Genomic DNA, 21,088 nt, shown 5'->3' on the forward strand with positions numbered 1-21,088 from the left:
ATCTACCGCTAGCCTCATTCAAAGGGAATACCACACTTTCCAAAAAGAATCACACCCGTGTGAAGTGAGTGGTGCAACTCCGTGTGGGGGTCCCCGGAAGTTCCAGACCCACAGGATCACGGCCAGGGTGCTGGCCCGGTTCCGGCGAGCCGCCCCACGTCCGAAACGGTAGAGAAATGACTACTGTACCCTCTACTGTACTGTACTGGCACTGTACTGTACTGGCTGGCACACCTGAAATCACCATATATTCAGTTAATATGTGCGTGTGTGTTTGTGTGTGTGTTAGGTTGCGCACAGGTGGTGAAAAACAACCATGCTGTTTTCGTGCTCAGACGCACTCACCCAGCCACCCAGCCAGCCACACACACACATAGCTCCATAAGGGACAGATGTTTTAAAGCTTCTGTGCTACAGGCGGGGCTGCTCTGCGACGCAACTATACTGCACCAACATTGGGTTTACCACTTATGCCCTTTATATTTTGTCATAATGACGGATAGAGGAACCTTTTTATTTAGCCCTTTTCCTCCCAATTTAGTTGCTATATGCCAACATATTCCTCCTCCCACTGCAGCTTCTTGCCACTGCATGCTGTAACCTAGTGGCTCACCTGCCAGGGAGGACCGGCGGGAGGACGCAGCTAGCGGTGCCTCTGTCCTACTCCATAGCACTTATCCTAACCCCCTTAGACTTTTTAGACTTAGATAGCATTTGAAACAGACTATAGCATGTCATGTAGACCAGGGGTTCTCAACCCGTGGGTCGCGACCCCTCGGGGGGTCGCCAAATTATTTTAGGGGGTCCCCAAATTATTAAAAAAAAAAAAAAAAAAAAAAGATTTATTTTTCAATTTTATTTTCACTTTTTTTCAAAAATAGCAGACCTACAAGCTCGTAGCGCGCCACTCGGTGGCGCGCTATGAGCTTGTAGATCTGCTATTTTTCAATAGCTAAATTATAACAATGCTTAAAACACCAAAAGGGGTTCCCGCCCAAAATGGTTTAAGGTTATTGTAGCAGTCAATTTATATTGGGGGTCGGGAGGGGGCGGGGCGGGGGTCCCGAGACATTGCCAAAGCATTTCCGGGGGTCCCCGGCCAAAAACGTTGAGAACCCCTGATGTAGACAGCACAATAATTGCATTGTATGTAGTCATAGCACTTCATAGTACATATGTATAGCATAGTATAGTATATATTAGAGCTGGGACTCGATTAAAAAAATTAATCTAATTAATCAGAGGCTTTGTAGTTAATTAATCTCGATTAATCGCATTTTAATCGCATATCAATATTCAACCCGAGAACAGTGAGAAACCTTTTTTTTCAAATGTTTTTTGGTATCCCAGTGAATGAATAGTGACGGATACCACTCATTTTCAACATTTTACTGTCATTAATATACCTTAGAGCTGTTGTGTGGAAATAATAAAAGTCACCCCATTCTGTGTTGCCTAGAACTGGAGGTCTGAAAAAAATCAGTAACAGTAACAAGTACATCTCAGTGACATCACAAAGCTGTACTTCATAGTGTTACTGTTTTTTGTCAGACCTCCAGTTCTAGGCAACACAAAATGGGGTGACTTTTTATTATTTCCAGTTTTCCACACAACTCCATAGAAAAATGTTGAAATGAGGGGTATTCCCCTTTAAGCAATACAACTTTTTTTTCTCCAACAGATAAACAAGTGCAGCAAGTGCCTATATAAAGTGTCTATGAATACTCAAATGTGCTTTACATGGTGGGGCATGAGAAAAAAAATAAAAACAACTTTATTAGGGGGTAAACACTTAGACAAAGGAACAAAATAAAAAAACGGTGGAATGAACTAGCTGGGGAGTGCATTTCACATGGGGTTGGGGCAGACCATTGTCTGACCACGGACTTTCACACTTGCTGCTTCAGTATGTTTCGCATCGAGGACAGCTTGACAGCTTCGTGCTGTGGTGAAATCTCCGCGAGCCTCTGCAAGGCGTGCAAGCCTCTACTCTGCGAGACATGCTAAGCTGAAGCAGCTAGCATGGAAGCTAGCTCTGATCCATAGCTCTGGCTATGGACCAGAGCTAGCATGAAAGCTAACATTGGTCATATGGCTTATGGATCCTTTCCCTGACATTGCACACAACCATGCTGCTATCCACGCGTCCATCCGATAGCTTTTAAATCCCAATGTCCCATCCACGGAGCAAACGTTTGGGTGTTGTAAGTTGTTGTCTGACGGAGCTGTAGTAGAGTGGACTGGACTGCTGCTGCTGCTCCTCCCCCTGCAAGCCGTGCAAGGAGTGCAGCAGCCTAATGAGCCTAGAAATGCACCCAGTGAGAAACGTTCCGCCGTGAAAAAAAAGGTGCGATTAAATGCGTTAATTTTTTTAACGCGTTAATTTTTCTGTAGTTAATTAATCTCAATTAACGCGTTAAAGTCCCGGCCCTAGTATATATGTATAGTTTATATGTATAGTGTCATTATATAGATATGTTCTAGTTACGTTCTTAGCTTACGCATGTTTCATGATAAATGCATTTTATATATATGTGATGTATTCCCATGCTTTTGTTCTTGCCTAATGTAAATCGCTCTGGATTAAGAGCGTCTGCTAAATGCCTAAATTGTAAATTGTACTCCTCCCCGGGACAGGCAGTGATGGAGAAGTAGTATGTATGTAGTGTAGTATGTAGTATGTTTTACTTAAGTAAAAGTATCAATACTGTGGCCCGGACGGTTAGCTCAACCGTCTGGGCACCTAGGCTGCCAATCCAGCCGGACGGCGTGGGCTCGCCTCTTAGAGTATATATGAATAGAGACGGCACACGAGTTCTCCTCCCATCCACTTGCATTAAGTTGCTCAAAAGCGCATGAGGCGATTTCACTCCTCCTTCCGGGTAAGAACAGAGTGCATTCTGGGATGGATTGGACCCAAACACATGAACACGCTGGCCGTTGACTATCATTGCACGCGTTCACGTGCGTTCACGTATGAAACAGCGTTTACGTGTCATCATGAACGTGCGCAATGATAGTCAACGGACAGCGCGTTCATGTGTTTGGGTCCAAACTGCAATACCAAATTCGGCCACTGTCAATTTCGCCTCAGGGTTTCCTCCGGGTGCCGTCTCTATTCATATATACTCTAAGGTTCGACTCCCTAGCCCGATGGCCTTTGCCGCGTGTCACTCCCCATCTCTCTCCCCCTTCCCTGTAATTACTGTACCCTATCAATAAAGGCAAAAAAAGAAAAACTCAAAAAAATAAGTATTAATACTGCAATGTAGATGTACTCCATTACAAGTAGAAGTCCTGTATTCAAAATGTACCCGAGTAAAAGTACAAAAGTATCAACGTCAAATAATTGTACTTAAAGTACTAAAAGTAAAAAAAATACTCATATTGCAGAATGTCCCATTTCAAAAGTTCATTGTGTAAAAGATGTTTTGAAAATAGCCGATCTACAAGTTCACAATGCGTCGCATCTGCAATTTTCAAATGGATGAAATGTATACTATATAGGGCTGAAGTGGTGTGTGTGTTTTGTAACAATAATCTAAATCTACAAAGTAATAAGTGACTAAAGTTTTCATATAATTGTAGTGGAGTCAAAGTACAATATTTGCCTCTGAGATGTACATAGTGGAGTAGAGCAGGGGTTCTCAACGTTTTTGGCCGGGGACCCCCGGAAATGCTTTGGCAATGTCTCGGGACCCCCGCCCCGCCCCCTCCCGACCCCCAATATAAATTGACTGCTACAATAACCTTAACACATTTTGGGCAGGAACCCCTTTTGGTGTTTTAAGCATTGTTATAATTTAGCTATTGAAAAATAGCAGATCTGAAAAAAAAAAAAAAAAAAAAAAAAAATGTGGGGACCTTCCAAACTAATTTGGCGACCCCCCGAGGGGTCGCGACCCACGGGTTGAGAACCCCTGGAGTAGAGTAGAAGTAAAACTACTGAAATTTGGAAATAATATAAAATAAAGTAAAAGTACCTCAAAATGTAACTTCAGTAAATGTTCTTAGTTACGTTACACCAGTGCTGACAGGTGCCGCCTCAGCCCGCAGGAGTGCGTGCAGCGCCAAAGATCCCCCTCCCTGGCCATGTCTGTCTTCCCTCTCCAGCAGTGCGTGCCGCGACAAAGATCCCCCTCCCTGGCCATGTCTGTCTTCCCTCTCCCGCGGACACGGCCCATTATGTTAGTTTTTAGACGCTTCAGGCTGAAATGTTGGAAATCTTCTACATTCTTTTCACCCAACAAGCCCAAAATAGGTACAGTACGTCAGGTTGAACAACGTGGTTAAACGAATAAACGTATGGCCGTCACAAACACAGATGATATTTTTGGATGTAATGTAAGTGTGAAACAGAAGTAAAAAAAAAGGGACGCTCTTATCACATTCCGTGCTCAGCCAATCAAATCATCACATTCCGTGCTACGTGTGTGTGTGTGTGTGTGTGTGTGTGTGTGATGGCTGCTCAGCAGTGCCACTTTAGGTCACACAGCGGTATTGCCATAGTACTCAAATGGACATGCATACGTACATGGAGACATACATACATACATACAATACATACATACGGACACACGTAGCTGTTCATTGGAGCGGTACGGCAGTCGCTCAGGAAAAAAAAGAAGAGACTTCCACAAGAACTCATGAGGTCATATTAACAACAACCTCTCTTCATCATTCTTCCTAACGGCGTTACCCAGTGGAGACATCGAACAACAAACTAACTAACAGCTCTCTTTCCCTGGCCCTCGGCCTCCAGCCAGAGTTCCCAACCCTCTGAGATCACTCGGCTAGTGTCTGCAGGGCCTCTCCGGGTGAGTGAGAAACACAGCCAGCGAGAAAGTTCTCACACGTGTGTCGGGCAGCTAATTACTACCGTAAGGCTATATGGGGGAGAGGGGGAGTCAGTCTGTGCACTATGGGGGAGAGGGGGAGTCAGTCTGTGAACTGGGCTGGAAACACTGAGCTGGGCTGAGAGAGAGAGTAGATTGGATGTGCTGTGGGAGGGGGGAAAGAGCAGAGAGAGAGAGAGAGAGAGAGAGAGAGAGAGAGAGAGAGAGAGAGAGAGAGAGAGAGAGAGATGGGGGCTGCACACCAGACCCTATCTGTATTTGGGAGACATTGTTTTGGTTTGTGCAGATGTGGGAGTCTGAGACACAGCCTCGTTCCCAGATGCACAGACACTCAGAGACAAGAAGGGTCACACATGCACATTCAAGCATGTGCACGCACGCTCGTGTGCTGGTGCTCGCGCACGCACGCACGCACACACGCAGTGTGGATGGAGACACAGACACACACCATTTGCTTAGGCCCTGAGCAGACAATGATGACAGATGTGTGCGACTGTGCGTGTGCGCGTGTGTGCGCGTGCGTGCATGTGCGGTTGCATGCATGCATGCATCATGCATGTGTTCTGCTCTGGCGTGTACGCTGAAGTGCTCCCTCTGCAAGTAACTAACAAAGCCTGTTTTGTGCATGTCCGGTAGCCCCGCCCACCTCCTCCTCCAAGTCTGTGTGAATTGCTCCAGCCCTCCTCCTCCTCCTCCTCCTCCGCTGGATGTCTCCGTGCTCCGGGCTTTGCAGACGACACGAGAACACAACACCACGCCTGACGTGACACACAATTGAATTACAGTTGAATGTTGAATGAACGCACTGACTGGCATGAGGCGTGCTCTCTCTCTCTCTCTCTCTCTCTCTCTCTCTCTCTCTCTCCAGTGTACAGATGCTATCTGGGCAGGACTTGGTCATCTCCTCATGATCAGATAATATGTATGGCCGCGTGTCAATCCACTGCCAAAGAATACTTTAAACTCACAGTGACCTTCCTTCATGGCAACAAATGTAATGTTTTGCAAATGTTTTGTGATTAAAGCTTTTTTTAAGTGGTGCAACCACTTCCTTAAGTGACTATGTGTGTGTGGGTGGCTGGCTGGCTGGGTGCGTCTGAGCACGAAAACAGCATGATTGTTTTTCTGATTTAAGCCAGTTTTTAAATTGACCCTGAGTACATGGTAGTCCCATGTAGTTGTTTGGTTGCCATTGCTGTTTTTATGGCCAATGTTTTATGTTGGCCAATGCCCTGCTGTAGCACTTTGAGGTTTGCGGAAATGTAAAGTGTGCTATAAATCAAATGTGTTATTATAATTATTATTGATCTGTGTTGCACACTGAAGTCTGTTTTGTACCGGACGACTCTGAAGAAGATGTAGTATACATCGAAACATCGGTCACTCCTTGTCCTATAGCACCTTCCATTCATTATTAGGCCTAATAAAAGAGGCTTAATTGTCCGAGCATGCAGTGTGACAGAGTGTCTTCTTCCCTGTACCCTCAGCGAGACCGAATCCAATCAGCCAGTTGTGGAGGATAATAAACGGTAGGCCTAAATAGTAAATGGTGCATTCATAATCATATAGCGCCTTCCTCTGAGTTTCTCCATTATGGTTAGGGTTTACATTGCTTTACAGTCATTAGTCATTCACCCCTACCTTCACACACCAACGGCGGCGGCAATAATGCAAGGCACCTACCTGCTATAGACGGGAGCAGTTTTAGTGGTTAAGTGCCTTGCACAAGGACAACTTACTAAGACAATAAGGCAGGAGGAGCCGAGCTGTGGTCGAAGCCGGAGCCTCCCGATTCCCAATCGGCCACTGTACCTCCAGAGCCACTCGCTCACTGCTCCATAATATTTCTCTTATATTCTCTAACTTGAAAACACACTAAAGAGGTTATAGGGCTATAAACTGCTCAGTGACGTACCACTATACGTTCAGCCAACTTACTGTAATCTAATGTTTCAGAGCTCTCTGAATGTTCCGTGGAATAACAAATGACTCGGGTGAATCCGTGTATTTTGCCATGACATATCGGCGCAGGGAGGGGGTCGCCGTTTTCCAGGATGCCGGCGGGGAAGCACCTGGCTACGTGCTGCTGGACCGATGGGCTGACCCCAGTATTGCACTACACAACTGTACACAGGGATTATGACAGTCTAAATCATCATCCAGACCAGCACTCCAAGCCCCCACACTGACTCAACTATACAGATTCTCTCTCATAATAAACACAGCTGACATATACAACCAGGACTGGAGAAACACTGAGGAGGCAATTGCAGTTATGTATAATTTACATTTAAGTGAGTTGCGAGCCCTTTGCTTTGGCCTAATTTACAGCCCTTCCCAAATCACTTACAACAGTTCCCCTGGCTGAACAGAGTTGTAATGTTGTCTAGTAATTCATCCTTTTGGGGAGAAATTAGGTCCAGTCAGTGACCAGAATATAGTAGCGTAACTTAATAACAAGGGGCGGCGGTGGCTCAGGGGTAGAGTGCCTGGATGGTAACCGTAAGGTTGCCAGTTCGAACCCAGGCTCCCCCAGAGTTACTGTCGAAGTGTCCTTGAGCAAGACACTGAACCCCTAATTGCTCCTGATGTGCTGGTTGGTGCCTTGCATGGTTTCCGCTGCCATCGGTGTATGAATGTATGGGTGAATGTAATGCACAATCTCTGTAAAGCGCCTTGGATAAAGGCGCTATATAAATGCACTATTTACCATTTACCATTTTAACTACACTTATATAAAATGACTTTTATCTAAGCCTGGAAAGCCTGGAAAGAAAGACCTTTATCTCAACCTGGAAGAAAGAAACTTACTATGCAAGTGGCAAAATGTACACACACTTAATAAGCAGGCCCAAATGACTCGAGTCAGTAAGGAGTCATTTGGGACTACGCCTCCAGATGTCTGCTCATAGACCCAGCTGCGGAGCTCCTATTACATGTTAACTGCCCACATTAATATTTCAACGCTTATATGGGGAGCCTTGATTTGTTATGGGAATGCCCCGTGCATCCCATGGGCAACGTTGTCTAACTGAACTCCGCCTGACTGTCCAAGGCCATAACTCTGTTTATACTGTACTATAAGTGCAACAGTGCAGGTTCAGTGAACTACTACACTTGTTATTATACGACTATTTATCTTATGGGTAGTCTCTCTGCATCCAGACATCCTAATGTCTTAGTCAGCTACCACGGTCTTGATACGAATCCAGTTATTGCAGATTCGGTCATGTCTGTGAACACAATGCTGGCTGCAGAAAGGCTTGATAGAGACACCACTCAACGTGGAGACAACTTGGGAGCAAAAGACATAATGTGTTGATCAATGATTTAACCCATTTTGGGCGGGAACCCCTTTTGGTGTTAGCATTATGTTATGCTTTAGCTATTGAAAAATAGCAGATCTACAAGCTCGTAGCGCGCCACTTGGTGGCGCGCTACGAGCTTGTAGGTCTGCTATTTTTGAAAAATCGTGAAAATATTTATTTTAGAAAATTTAGAAGAAATCTTTTAAATTTCGAGGTCAGGCCTAAATGGGTTAAGTAGCAGACAAATAGAAAAACAAATATTGTCTCTGTACAGTAGCATGACTGAGCGAAGGATGGATACTACAATAAGACTCCACAACAACTAATGGGATAATGAAGTCATGGTATAATTACTATAATAACATAAAGCCACAGTTTGATGTGGCGTGTGCCTTCTTTGATTCTGTTCGGTTCACGTGACCAGAATAAAAATGTGAAAATGTGTCAAGAGATTTACAGCCTTGAAACAATAACAACAACTTGCAATAATCGATCAAGCACACTTTACACTGACCACCAGTGCTACATGTTGACTTCACAGTAGCACTGAAACCCCACTCACGTAAAGCTGGAAAATTACTGGTATTTTTCATTTTTATTTCCTGCGGGAAATGCCTAATGCCTGTCTATTCTGTACGGTCAATTTAACGTCTTCCTAACTTGTCAGAACCTGTAATATCCTCCCACCTTTTTTGTGAATGAAAAGCATCTGATGTGGGGCGCTCGGGGGGTATAGCGGTACAAGTACCTAAATGCTAAATGGTGCATTTATATAGCACCTTTATCCAAGGCGCTTTACATAGATTGTGCATTACATTCACCCATTCACACACACATTCATACACCGATGGCGACGGAAACCATGCAAGGCACCAACCAGCACATCAGGAGCAATTAGGGGTTCAGTGTCTTGCTCAAGGACACTTCGACACTAACTCTGGGGGAGCCCGGGTTCGAACTGGCAACCTTGTGGTTGCCATCCAGCCACTCTACCCCTGAACCACCGCCGCCACCTGCCCAGTCTAGGGCTTCCTAGTGTCCGTGTCCAACTATGATGGAGTTATACAAGTAGCATAACGTATTTCAGAACATTGTGTGTCTGGGGAGTGGGCACGAGAGAGAACGGGAGGGAGAGAGAGAGATGTATATTATTGCACATGTATATTGTTTTATCCTCCCCAAATGTCCTGTCTCGTGTGACTGCAGACACCTCTTGCTCAAGTGCTGTAACCGTTAACTGAATCTAAAGTGGGAACAATCCCGTGGCAGTAGTTAACTGTAAGGAGGGCAATATGTTAAGTTTTTATCCAGCAATGTGCTAGTATTCCAGTGGAAAATGTGTAAAAATCCACCCATAAGGGACCATTGTTGCACTCTTTAAGGGTTTAACCCATTCTGGGTGGGAACCCATTTTGGTGTTAGCATTATGTTATGCTTTAGCTATTTTTGAAAAATCGAAGAACGACTGACATAGAAACATAGCTTTTTCAGAAAACTGTCAGGATGTAGAAGACATTTTTAGAATCTGATCTCAGGCCAAAATGGGTTAAGTAACACTCAGGATTTTGCTGTGTAGTCCACCTGCAGTGAGTGAGTGTACTGGAAACTATTCAAATTCACTTGCAAGTTAAAAGTACCTAACGGTTAAACTAAAGGATCAACATGTTCTCTGAAACAATGCACCCCATTCAGTGTCTTTTGGTTGACACATCAGTGAGTCATCATCGCTGATGTCACCCAACAACCTCGTCTCATCCAAGTCACCAGCGATTGTGTTAATCCTCTGCTGTAACTTTTGTTCCCTCTTCTGCTCATTAGGTGTGCAGTGGGTGCAAATCAGCCGGTCACTAAACATAAATCTGTATCATGACTCACTACTGGTGTCCTGGTTAATTTCTTGGACTGGTTGCCATGGCCACTGTGGAACATGTCACCCACACTGTGAGGGGTATGTTAATTGATTGACATATACGGTTATTCAACAATACTTTGAATGAACTTACAGGACTTTGAGGACCACAATGGAAACAAGCCTTTATGGCTTGTGTGATATCCAGTTTTAGCACCATTGTATAATCGTGCCACTGTACTATTTTGCTGTAAATAAAGTATTATGCCTCAAAGTAATTAAACAAACTGAGAAAACAGAGGGCTCCATTCTCAGCTTTTGAACGCATTCAGTGGAACCATCTGATCGTGTTTATTAGTAGTGTATTTACTATTAGTAAAGATAAGGATCAAGTATTAACGCCTGTGGAGAATGTTTAGATGGGTTTCTGCTGAATGACTCATTAGTCTGTGAAGAATATAGAGCTGTTTGGAGAACAAAAGCTCCCAATGCTGAGGGTGACAATGAAGGGGTGTCTCAGGGCTACATCAAAGAGGTGCATTGTGAAACTATGCCAGCTATAGAAACACATTCCCTGGTCTAGACCATCAACACACATTAGCCTGAATGTGTGATTGCGACAGGATTATGGCAGCAAATTCCTAAATTACTGTGTAGCCGGTGAGCGGAATTTAAGGCGATTTCCTGTAAGGCTTTTAACTGGTTTACTGAAAAGAGGAATTAAGGAAGTGACTGTTGTTACACCATCAGCCGGGCATTTCCATGGTGCCATCACCCAGGTACAGTCTGAGTAGCTCTGCTCAGAATGACAGTTGACTCAAGGAGAAGTGGACAGCAGAACTTTGAGTTTTCCCCGTTGCAACATGAAAACAATCTCAGTGTGCCGCAGCTTCTCTGCATTCCAGATGGAACTGTATTGTGTGCAACTGATAACGCACCCTCACACTGAATATCTCTTCTTTACAAGGCACAGTCCTGTTCTAAAGCTGAACATTGACGTTTCAGTCAAGCTGCACTGCGGTGAAATGTATCTCTGCTAACATATCTACCTACTAAAATCCAACTTGTACTATCAAAGCCATCAAGGACAGGTAAGCTCAAGCGATGGTGCAACTCTTGCAAACATGAACCCTCCCAACCATGGGCTTAACAAACTATTTAAGTCATTATCTTCACCAGGTCAAACTTTTTGTTCGTGATACCAGTAGGTAGGAACTTAAGACACCTGACTTGTTTTAATTGGCCTCATGTTGGCACTAAACCAGCTTGCTTAACGGTTTGGCCTATTACTCTTGAACTCTAGGTCAGAAAACCAGCTTGCTTAATGTTTTGGCCTATTAACTCTTGAACTGTAGGTCAGAACAATTTCAATTTATTTTCCCTGACCGACTTTCATTGCTCCCAAGGTAGATCAGGGAACCGGTCTAGTTCTGCAAATGCCCCAAATCATGAATGCAATATCCAATCAGATCAACACCAAATTTGAATCACATGTGGAAGGGTCTATGTAGAGAACATCCCCAATTAAGCACTTTCACTTCTGCCCACAAATGCAAAAAGTTAAACCAAATGTCATAAAAACATTCCCCTCGCGGCTTCCTCTGTACCGATGGCTGCAACATCTTACACAGCCCTGGGTAGGCCAACTGACCTGGAGGAGATATGCGCTAAGCAGAGCTCCCGGGCGCCCAAAGCAACTGGCCACCCTACTGGCCAGAGCTGGAACTGCAGGCAGGCAGGCGAAATACATGGACGTTCATGGAGGTATTTTCGTGACGTATAAGGACGCAAAATGGGTCTCAAAGTTGAGATCCAAGCGCTTTGAAAAAAAGGCACTATATATAAATGCACCCTTACGTCACCACAAGCATCTGGTTCTCAGGGACTCCTTATAGTGCCACTGGCATTCCAGTAGGATCCTAGAATACTGTATAAGGATGACTGGCCCAGAGTTACTGTAGCTTCATGACCGAGCAGAACTTGTCCAACTTGGGATCTGTGTTTTGGAGAAAAGTACACTTAACGCCAACCTGAGGGTTACACCCAGTATGAGTGCATTTATTTTGTTGCTACTTTTAGAAACCTGGCAACAAGGCCCACTCCCACTTTCACAATTATTCTTTTGTTTTGTCATTTCTGTAAAAGAAAACCTTGGGTGTATATTATAATATACTTTCAATATGCCTCCCTATTTGTCTAAAACACCACAGGGGAAGGAGGGAGGGGGGGCGTGGCTGTATAAGTCTATTTCAACATGACGACCATATCATTTCTAAGTGTCAGCACAAGCCCAGAACTATGGGCTGAATTGGTCTGGTGTGTTTGGCCATTATTTTCATTTCATTTGTTTGTTGTTCAAGTCACAGCAGAGCAGTTTACATCATCACTTTTTATCATATCACACTGTTCTCTGGAACAGTGATGAGGTGAGAAGTGAAGGCGGCTTGTGTACTGTGGCTGGGAGTGGTGGCATCGTAGCCTGGCTAATGGCATCGTGCCCATCGCCTTTTGGATACGAGACACAAATGATCACGATACTTATAATGGTTTCATTGCTTGCAGACAACAAGCCATTTCCTGATCTCAAGACTCAAGTCACTCACATCCCATCCAATAAAAATGGACCATTAACCACTTAAACCCTTGAGTTAGAACCTCTCTACACCAAATCTCTTCGCCAAAAATAGACGACCTACAAGTTCACAAAGCACTGCAAAGCGATGTGAGCTTGTAGATCTGCCATTTTTGACCAATGCCACCCCCCCCCCCCCCCCCCGCCCAGAATATGGATGCATTGCTGGTGTTCCAAGACAAAAATAATAATGGTTAAAGTCAATCCAATTTTTGCAAACACAATCTGTGATGGTGCATTTAAAATAGAGAACTTTGTCGCTTCTGGTTCTCTTATGCATGTTCAGCTTTGGAGAGACAGACAGACAGACAGACAGACAGACAGACAGAGAGAGACAGAGAGAGACAGACAAAAACTCCCATATCTGTTGGGTGAAGTACAACAATGTGCAAACACAGCAGCGAGATTTGTGAGCTGCTGTGACAGGAGAAGGATGTGAAATGGAATACAAGCACCTTAAGGAATACAAACTATATGTGTATTGTGTACACTGTTTATCAAAAGTATAAAGCTAACGTATTCTATATGGATGTATATTGTATAACTATCTCTGACAGAAAATGCTTTTTATAGTTTCACAAGATAGTATTAATGCCATTAGTGCTATTAGTGCTAATATAACACAGCCCTGTTTACACCTTTATTTATGTTTTGATTGTCTTGTTCCACTTCTGATTTGGCAATGTAAAGGTACGTTTTCTCATGCCAATAAAGCTCCTTTGAATTGACAGACAGACAGATAGAGAGAGATAGACAGAGAGAGACAAACAGACAGACAGAGAGGGGGGGATGCTGTGCCTGTCCTGAGAGTGGAGCCTGCCTCCTCAGTCTCTACTCTCTGCCCTGCCCCAGAGCATTCATGAGAGTGGAGCCTGCCTCCTCAGTCTCTGCCCCAGAGCATTCATGCGCACACAGACAGCCAGGGGACCTGAGAATTCCACTGGAATGTTTGTGGAATGAGGAAGTTTGGAGACTTCAGAGACACTCATGCAGTCAGTCGAGGAATGGGGGGTGATGGATGGGTGTTAATCCCATGGGGTTTAAACTGTCTAATAACACCAGAAACTTTCCAAAATCTAATTTGGAGACAAGAGTTTTCTTTTTCTCTCTGCGAGTGCATGCCAGAACGAATCATTTATTTCCGAATTGTTATTATTTTTCAGTTATTGTTTTCCCCCCATATCAAGAACTAAGAAGCATTTCTCCAGACTAAAATGTGCTGCCTGGTGGCTAGGTTATCATATCACACCTTAACCTTACCTCCAAAACCTGAACATAGCTTGAGGGAAACCATCCCCTGGTCCCATCCTTCTCTCCTTCCCACCAGCCGCCTGGCAGAGACTGCACGACCTTAATGATTTCTCCGGCTTCGAAGCTCAGTCCCTGCTGATGCTGGTCGCCACTGAACGAGTACAAACTTTTGCAGTAAGATCCAGACATCGCGCGTCCGCGGAGCACTCAGTATTATTCTCAACAATGCCCAGAAAATATGATCCCTCCTGGGGGCAAAAAACAAAACAAAAAACACACAAACTTGGCTTTCTCAATGCCGACTTTCTTGCGGAGCCCTTTCAACTCGTCAATGGATAGAATATCATGCTGCTGCGGATTCCTGAGGACAAAAAATAAATGATTTCGTGCGCAAAAGTAACAGGTTATTCCCAGAGCTGTCAAGCGTGGCTCCGCTCGGCTCCTCTCTCGCCTGAGTGTGTGAGCTGAGCTCTGTCTGTGCTGCTGCTGCCGCGCCTCACCAAGTCCAGTGACTGTGACTCAGTCAAGTCAAATCTCCTCCCCGATACGTTTACAACACAACAAAAAACACACAGCCCTGTCCGGACTCCGACCGGGACTCGCATCGCATCTAAAGAAACTACACTCACTGCTGCAAGACTGCCAATGTTGAATGTTTTGTGATTGCACACTTAATTGACTTCATTAGGCAACACTTTTAATTGTTGCATTAAAACCGTTGCATTAAAAGCCACGCCACGGGCCCCATTTTATAAACCTCTCTGTGACCCCCATGTAGTATAGGCCTAATGTTAAATCCTCAAAGCTGTTTAATTGGCTCCTAAATCAATTTAGGAGTCAATTGGCTCCTAAATCAATTTAGTTTAGGACTCCCTGGGGTCTCCTACTACCCATACCACAGGTCGAGAACCTGGGTCTACTCTCTAGTCTCTACTACTGTGAATAAAGAGTTGATAGTTGAGTGTAGTGCATTTTTTATTTTTTGAGCCTCCGCTCCATTACAGAGCTGTGTCCCCGTCCGTCCGTATGTCTGTCTCTGTGTGTGTCTGAGCACGGAAAGCTGCAACACCTAAAGTGGCCACACTGGCCAGTAGAGAGGCACAGAGTACACTACAGTATGAGCCCTGGGCCGTTCCTGGGGCTCTGTATGTTCTGGGGACCCCCTGGGGACCCCCACACGGTAACTCCGTCAATTCTCGACCGTTTCGGACGCGGGGCGGCTCGCCGGAACCGGGCCGGCACCCTGGGCGTGTTCCTGGGGGTATGGATGTCCTGGGGACCCCCGCGCAGTACACTACACTACAGTAGAGTACAGTAACTATAACAATAAATGTATAGTTGCACCGCTCAGTTCACACAGGTGTGATTTTGCTATATGGTGCCTGTCACAGGAGACTTGTGAAGCATAATCTTCCTTATATGTTTGAATGAATACATCCGAGTTACATTTGAGTTTTGGAGATATTTTTATTTGTTATTATTTGATATTTCCTTAGCTCTGATCCATAGCCCTAATGCCCTTTGCTGACGAATGCAACAGCAGCAAAGGGCATTAGGGCTATGGATCAGAGCTAATATATTTTCCTGTGGGGCTACTCTGATGGCGATTCCATTCAGGTAAAACTTGAGCTCAAAACAAAACAAAACATCATGCATTGCATTGTATAGGGATTAAAGCAGATCAGTGTACACCAAAACTCATATTTTATGAGTCATCTTCATAATGTTGTCTTCTGCTCTTTTCATTCTTGTTTCTGTTGAGAAAAAAATAAAACCAATAGATTAGAAAGCATGCTTTGTTCAATTTTACTGTGTAAGGATATCATTCGGGTTTTTTAATATCATGTGATTTAGGTCGGTTTGAATGACTTTCCCTTGTGCAGTTTATAAAATAGGTCTGTGATCTGTCCAGTTAAATCTGCAAGCCATTAGTATTTTTAATGAATATATAGTATTAATATATAATACTTTATTTTGCCCAAGACTTACAGTATGGTAGAGCATGGTAATACTGAAGCACTGAGAAAACTGCCTTTCTTCGTCCTTTTTCTTTCCAAACTTGACTACGGTAGCGGTGGTCTCAAAAACATAAGGGAAACTTTGACAGGAAAAGACTCGCTCACCGTATAGAAAATAGACTTAGGGAAATATTTTTTCTTTATTTTAACATGCTCATAAAGTGCTCGTGCTCAAAGTGCAATTAAAAAGCAAACGTTTCGGTCCTAGGACCTTCGTCAGTGCTATATGGACTGGTATGGCATGGTAATACAACATAATTACCATGGCCTTGGCTGTAGTTGGTCTCCCTGTTCTTCTATTGGACAATGTAGATCCTGGTTAGGCAAGTAGGACCACTACTTGTTGACAAGAGGTATTGCATGATGGATATGATGACGTGCAATTTATCCCCTGCCCAAATAGGCTTTACATTGTATAGCTCAACAGTATAGACATGTCAACACTCGTGTATAGTCGCCCAGGTTCAAGGGGGTTCCCACTCCCAAGCAAAAAAATGAGGAAGAGGAACAGTTTAATTTCACTATTATTTCACCAATGACATAGAAATAGAAATAAAGAAAGACTACTATTCAGATCATAGGTTTCGCTCTCCCCACTGTTATCTCCCCACCTATATAGTTGAAGAATTCTGTACTAACGTAAGAACAAAAATGGGGCTCTTGGCAGTTGGCACAACATCTTTTTTAGTAACGAGGGCAGGGCGACTGTGGCTCAGGAGGTAGAGCACGTCGTCCAATGATCCATGGGTCGGCGGTTCGAATCCCGGCTCCTCCTGTCTACATGTCGAAGTGTCCTTGGGCAAGACACTGAACCCCAAATTGCTCCCGACGTGCTGGTTGGTACCTTGCATGGCTTCCACCGCAATCTATGTAAAGTGCCTTGGATAAAGGCGCTATATAAATGCACCATTTACCATTTATCTTTTCAAATGGGGGCCCGTGGCCAAATAGGCTAGCATCAAATTTGGGGGTCGTTGACAACTTGACATAACATCAGGACCCCAGGAAGTCTAGAGGCTCATTCATGTGTCTCTAATGGGGATCCTATAAACAATAACATCTTTGAGAAACACTATGTATGTTACTAAAAAACAATCAATGGCACAAGTGCAGAAATTACCATGTAGTACCAGGATGATTTAAATTAGTTGGATTAATGGATTAATCTCCCAATCGTATAGCCTTTTTTTTTTACAGGACACATGTATGTGTCATGTCCTATAAAAAGCCAAGAAACATTGGCAAAACAGACGTTTTTTGGTAACAGATTGAAAGCACCGTCATCACCGTCACATGTTGCTGCCAGCCACGTCTCTGCTCTTGGCTCTCATCTTGTTGACCTGGGACTCAGCGATGTCTGCCCTCTCCTCGGCCTCCTCCAGGTCATGCTGCACCTTCCGGAACTTAGCCACGTGGTTGTTTACTTGTTCCTCCTGTAGAAAGAGTAAAATAAATAAATAATTTAAACAACTATGTGTATATCACACACACACGCACACGCACACGCACACACACACACACACACACACACACACACACACACACACACACACACACACACACACACACTTATTTTTTATAGTGAACATCTACAAGCTCACAACGTGTCGAGATGCGACTTGTCGCTGCAAGACACTATTGTACCAGTATAAAATAGACAAAGTACCGTATAAAACTTTAACCACTTTTTTAAGCGGTGAAGTTGTATTTATTTATTATTTAATACACTACAAGCTCACAACGTGTCGATCAGCAGTGACCTGTCAGCAGGTCAAAGGGAGAGGAGGTGATCGCCCCAGCCTCTTTATGCTAATAATCCCCTTCCGATTAACTTCGGCCCCAACCTGTGCATACTGTATATTTCATGTTTAGAGGAAATTAATATGTTGTTTTAAATTATTATTGTTATATCAATTGTTGTTACTGTGTTAAATTATTATTCATGTCATGTGTGAGTGGATAGGACCCGAATGGAAACAAGGCCGCAAGGTCTTTCTTCGGTGAAATCCTTTTTGGACAAAAATGCCTGACTGTACATTGTGCTGTTTGCATTTATATGTTGCCATATAAAATATTCAATCAATCAATCAATCAATCGGCTAGTTGAACTATTCAAAACTTATTTTCAAAATAGTAAAAAAAAATGTTAGGTTGCGCACAGGTGGTGAAAAACAACCATGCTGTTTTCGTACTCAGACGCACCCAGCCAGCCAGCCAGCCAGCCAGCTACCCAGCCACCCACACACATAGCTCCGTAAGGGAGTGGTTGCACCACTCAAAAAGGGCGTAGTAGTTTAGGGATAAGGGGTTTAGCATGGGCGGAATCAGAGAGCCCACAGTGTGACCATGCAGTGTCATAATAATGTTGGGTGATGATAATAATAATGCTCCTACAGCTTCCTCTGCCTGGTGTTTGTAGGCCTTCACTTTCAGCTGCAGCTTGTCCACCAGATCCTGCAGTCTCAGGACATTCTTCTTGTCCTCCTCTGCCTGCAACAAAATGGAGGGGGAAGTGATTGTTGGGCAGCGCTGCGCTGGTCTTCGCTTGTCATTTCACTGAAAATACAGTATTGTCCAGGGAGATAATGATGACTGACACCTAAAATCAGCGTTCCACTCGAAACGTTGATACTTTTACTTTTATTGTTTTGCTTGGATTGGCCAGGCTATAGTGCAGTGATTACCAAACGTTTTAGCCGGTGACCCAAAACAGAAATTAGATATAGGACCCAAACTTCATAAATATTTGTTCTAATTTATTGAATTTCTTAGGCGCGATTCATACTCCTATTTTAGAGCCGAATAAAAGTCGGTTCGGCGCTGTAGAGCCTACAATGTGACGTCATTTGAGGTTCGGGGGGGGGGGCGGGTACCGTCCTAAAGTCGGCTCTTCGGTGCTACTGAAAATGTCTGAGTATGAATCGGCACTTAGATTTAAGATGAATTAAGTTTTAGTTTTTTGGGAATGTATTTTGAAAATGTTTTGAAATAACAATTGAAAACCAAATGTAGGAACCAAAAAAATAAGGGGACCCATAACAATGTGTCCACGACCCACAAATGGGTCCCGGACCCATGTGTGTGGGAGACGTTGCTATAGTCAGTGTATGACCACTTGACTCCTAAAGATCATGACCCCGGGCCTCGTGAAATCCACTCGTAAAGAAGTCAAAATCAGACTTTTCAGAAGCACCAATTAAACTTTCATCATGCAAGAGTTTTTACCTGGAACGTTCTCTCTTTGACTCTCCTCTCGTACTTTCGGACTCCCTTTATGGCTTCAGCTCCTCGTTTCTGCTCAGCGTCCAGCTCTCCCTCCAGTTCACGCACCTTTGGCAAGGAAGGCATCCATAAAGAGCCGTCTCATTTTCACTGGCATGAACAACAGTCTTTCATTCCTGAACAGTGTTCATTTTGACAATACATGTTATAGATTAGTTTTAGTCGTACACTTTTGGGGAGGGGGATCCATAGTTTTAGGGATCTGAAGTCCTCTGAACAAACGTTTTACTTTTAGTCTAGTTTTAGTTAACTAAAAATTATAAGATCTTAGTCAACTAAATCTAGAATTGATTTAGTCAACGAAATAGATTTTGGCAGGCCTTGGTGGCGTCGTAATGCCTGATTTATACTTATATGAAAATAGCTGATCTACAAGCTCACAATGTGAGCTTGACTGTAGATTTTTCGGAGAGCATTTTAGCATTTAAATTTAGTTTAAATTTGTTGATATATTATATATATATTGTATAGTATAATTAGTCAAAATAAAAAGTAAATGAAAAAGCTTTGACGACTAAAATTATGTTTTCGTTAGTGAAAAAAGGTAGTCGACATTTCGTCATAGTTTTATTTGACGAAATGAACGCAGAATGAAGCTCTATCTGTCTGACGTTCATGGCACGAACAACACTCTGTCATTCCTGAACAGCTAGTGAGAATTACCCTGCTCTCCAGTTTCTGGAGCTGCTTCTTGCCGCCCTTCAAGGCCAGGTTCTCAGCCTCATCCAGACGATGTTGCAGGTCTTTAACCGACACCTCCAGGTTCTTCTTCATCCTCTCCAGGTGACCACTGCTGTCCTGCTCTTTCTTCAGCTCTTCGGCCATCATGGCCGCCTGCGTTTTATTTATAGTCAGTTACATCGGTGGACATTTTCAAAAATAGCAGATGTATAAGCTTGCGGTGTGGCACAAAGTGACGCGCTGTGCCAAAAAGGGTAGCCTGGCTAATAAGCCAGACCGAATCAGCCGTTGGCAAAAAAAAAATTGCCTGCCGGTGGATTACGGTCTGGAGAGGCTCAATTGTACGCCCATTTCCTACACCAGAGAACTGGTGTGGCCAATCGAGACACGGTATGCAATATGGGTGGGCTTTGGTACAGTGACGTTCAATGCTTGAGACCTTTGACTGACAGTAGCTCTGACCAATTGCGTCAAAGAGAAAATGTTTGAACCCGCCCCCCGGGAAACAAGATCCATACACAGCATCTCCAGACTCAAATACCACACGACAGTGTGATTTGAGTCTGGCTTATTAGCCAGGCTACCAAAAGGGGACAGTGCAGGTGAGAGCTGGATAAATCATTTGCATAAATCATTTTTCTTTCGTTTTCTCTTCTTTTTGCTTTGTTTATTGTCTATTTCCGCTGACTGTTTGCCTATTATGACGTGCCCAGAATAGGAGTGTTAGGAGAATAGGAGAATAGGTTGATGTGATTAAGTTGGTCCTGGACTGGCCCTATTATGGCTCCTGCTGAATTAAATACGGGTGTTGGATGCCTAGTACAATAGGAAATAATGCAATAGTGTGTGTGTGCGCGTGTGTCTGTGCGTGTGTGCACGACTGTGCGTGCGTGCATGCCCATCTAAACACATCGAGTGCCACTAACATCAGTGATAGCCTTCTTGGCTTTGTCCTCTGCATTCCTCGCCTCCTGAACAGCCTCCTCCACCTCAGACTGGAGATGAGTGACATCAGCTTCCAGCTTCTTCTTGGTATTCATCAGGTTGGTATTCTGTAAGACAGTTACATATTCTACAATACCCAAGAGAACGCTTTTGTTGCCTGAAATCTTGTCACCTTTCAGCAAAAGATTCTCCACTTTGAATCACAAATAGCTCACCTACGTGATTTGTATACCAGTAAATCCAATGAAACATTTCTTTGCTGTTGT

The 21,088-nt window shown here is 43.9% G+C and overlaps 2 protein-coding genes across 5 annotated transcripts in view; both read right to left on the reverse strand.

Moving 5' to 3' along the window:
- The window catches only part of gas7b (growth arrest-specific 7b), a 100,577-nt gene extending 86,203 nt beyond the window's left edge, over window positions 1-14,374 (reverse strand). For all 4 annotated transcript variants that reach the window (XM_079492811.1, XM_079492809.1, XM_079492810.1 and 1 more), the window contains exon 1: window positions 13,906-14,374. In XM_079492811.1, coding sequence (XP_079348937.1) covers window positions 13,906-14,085 — 180 coding nt within the window. In that variant the 5' untranslated portion in view covers window positions 14,086-14,374. The remainder of the gene's footprint in view (window positions 1-13,905) is intronic.
- Window positions 14,375-17,203: 2,829 nt separating this feature from the next.
- LOC306914968 (myosin heavy chain, fast skeletal muscle-like) overlaps window positions 17,204-21,088 on the reverse strand; it is a gene marked incomplete at both ends in the record, with an annotated part of 33,518 nt that continues 29,633 nt past the window's right edge. The window contains 5 exons of the mRNA XM_079492210.1: window positions 17,204-17,347; window positions 18,309-18,404; window positions 19,140-19,244; window positions 19,860-20,030; window positions 20,804-20,929. Coding sequence (XP_079348336.1) covers window positions 17,204-17,347; window positions 18,309-18,404; window positions 19,140-19,244; window positions 19,860-20,030; window positions 20,804-20,929 — 642 coding nt within the window. The remainder of the gene's footprint in view (window positions 17,348-18,308; window positions 18,405-19,139; window positions 19,245-19,859; window positions 20,031-20,803; window positions 20,930-21,088) is intronic.

The sequence above is a fragment of the Electrona antarctica genome (genome assembly GCF_951216825.1).
Source record: "Electrona antarctica genome assembly, chromosome: 22".
Classification (NCBI taxonomy): Eukaryota; Metazoa; Chordata; class Actinopteri; order Myctophiformes; family Myctophidae; genus Electrona; species Electrona antarctica.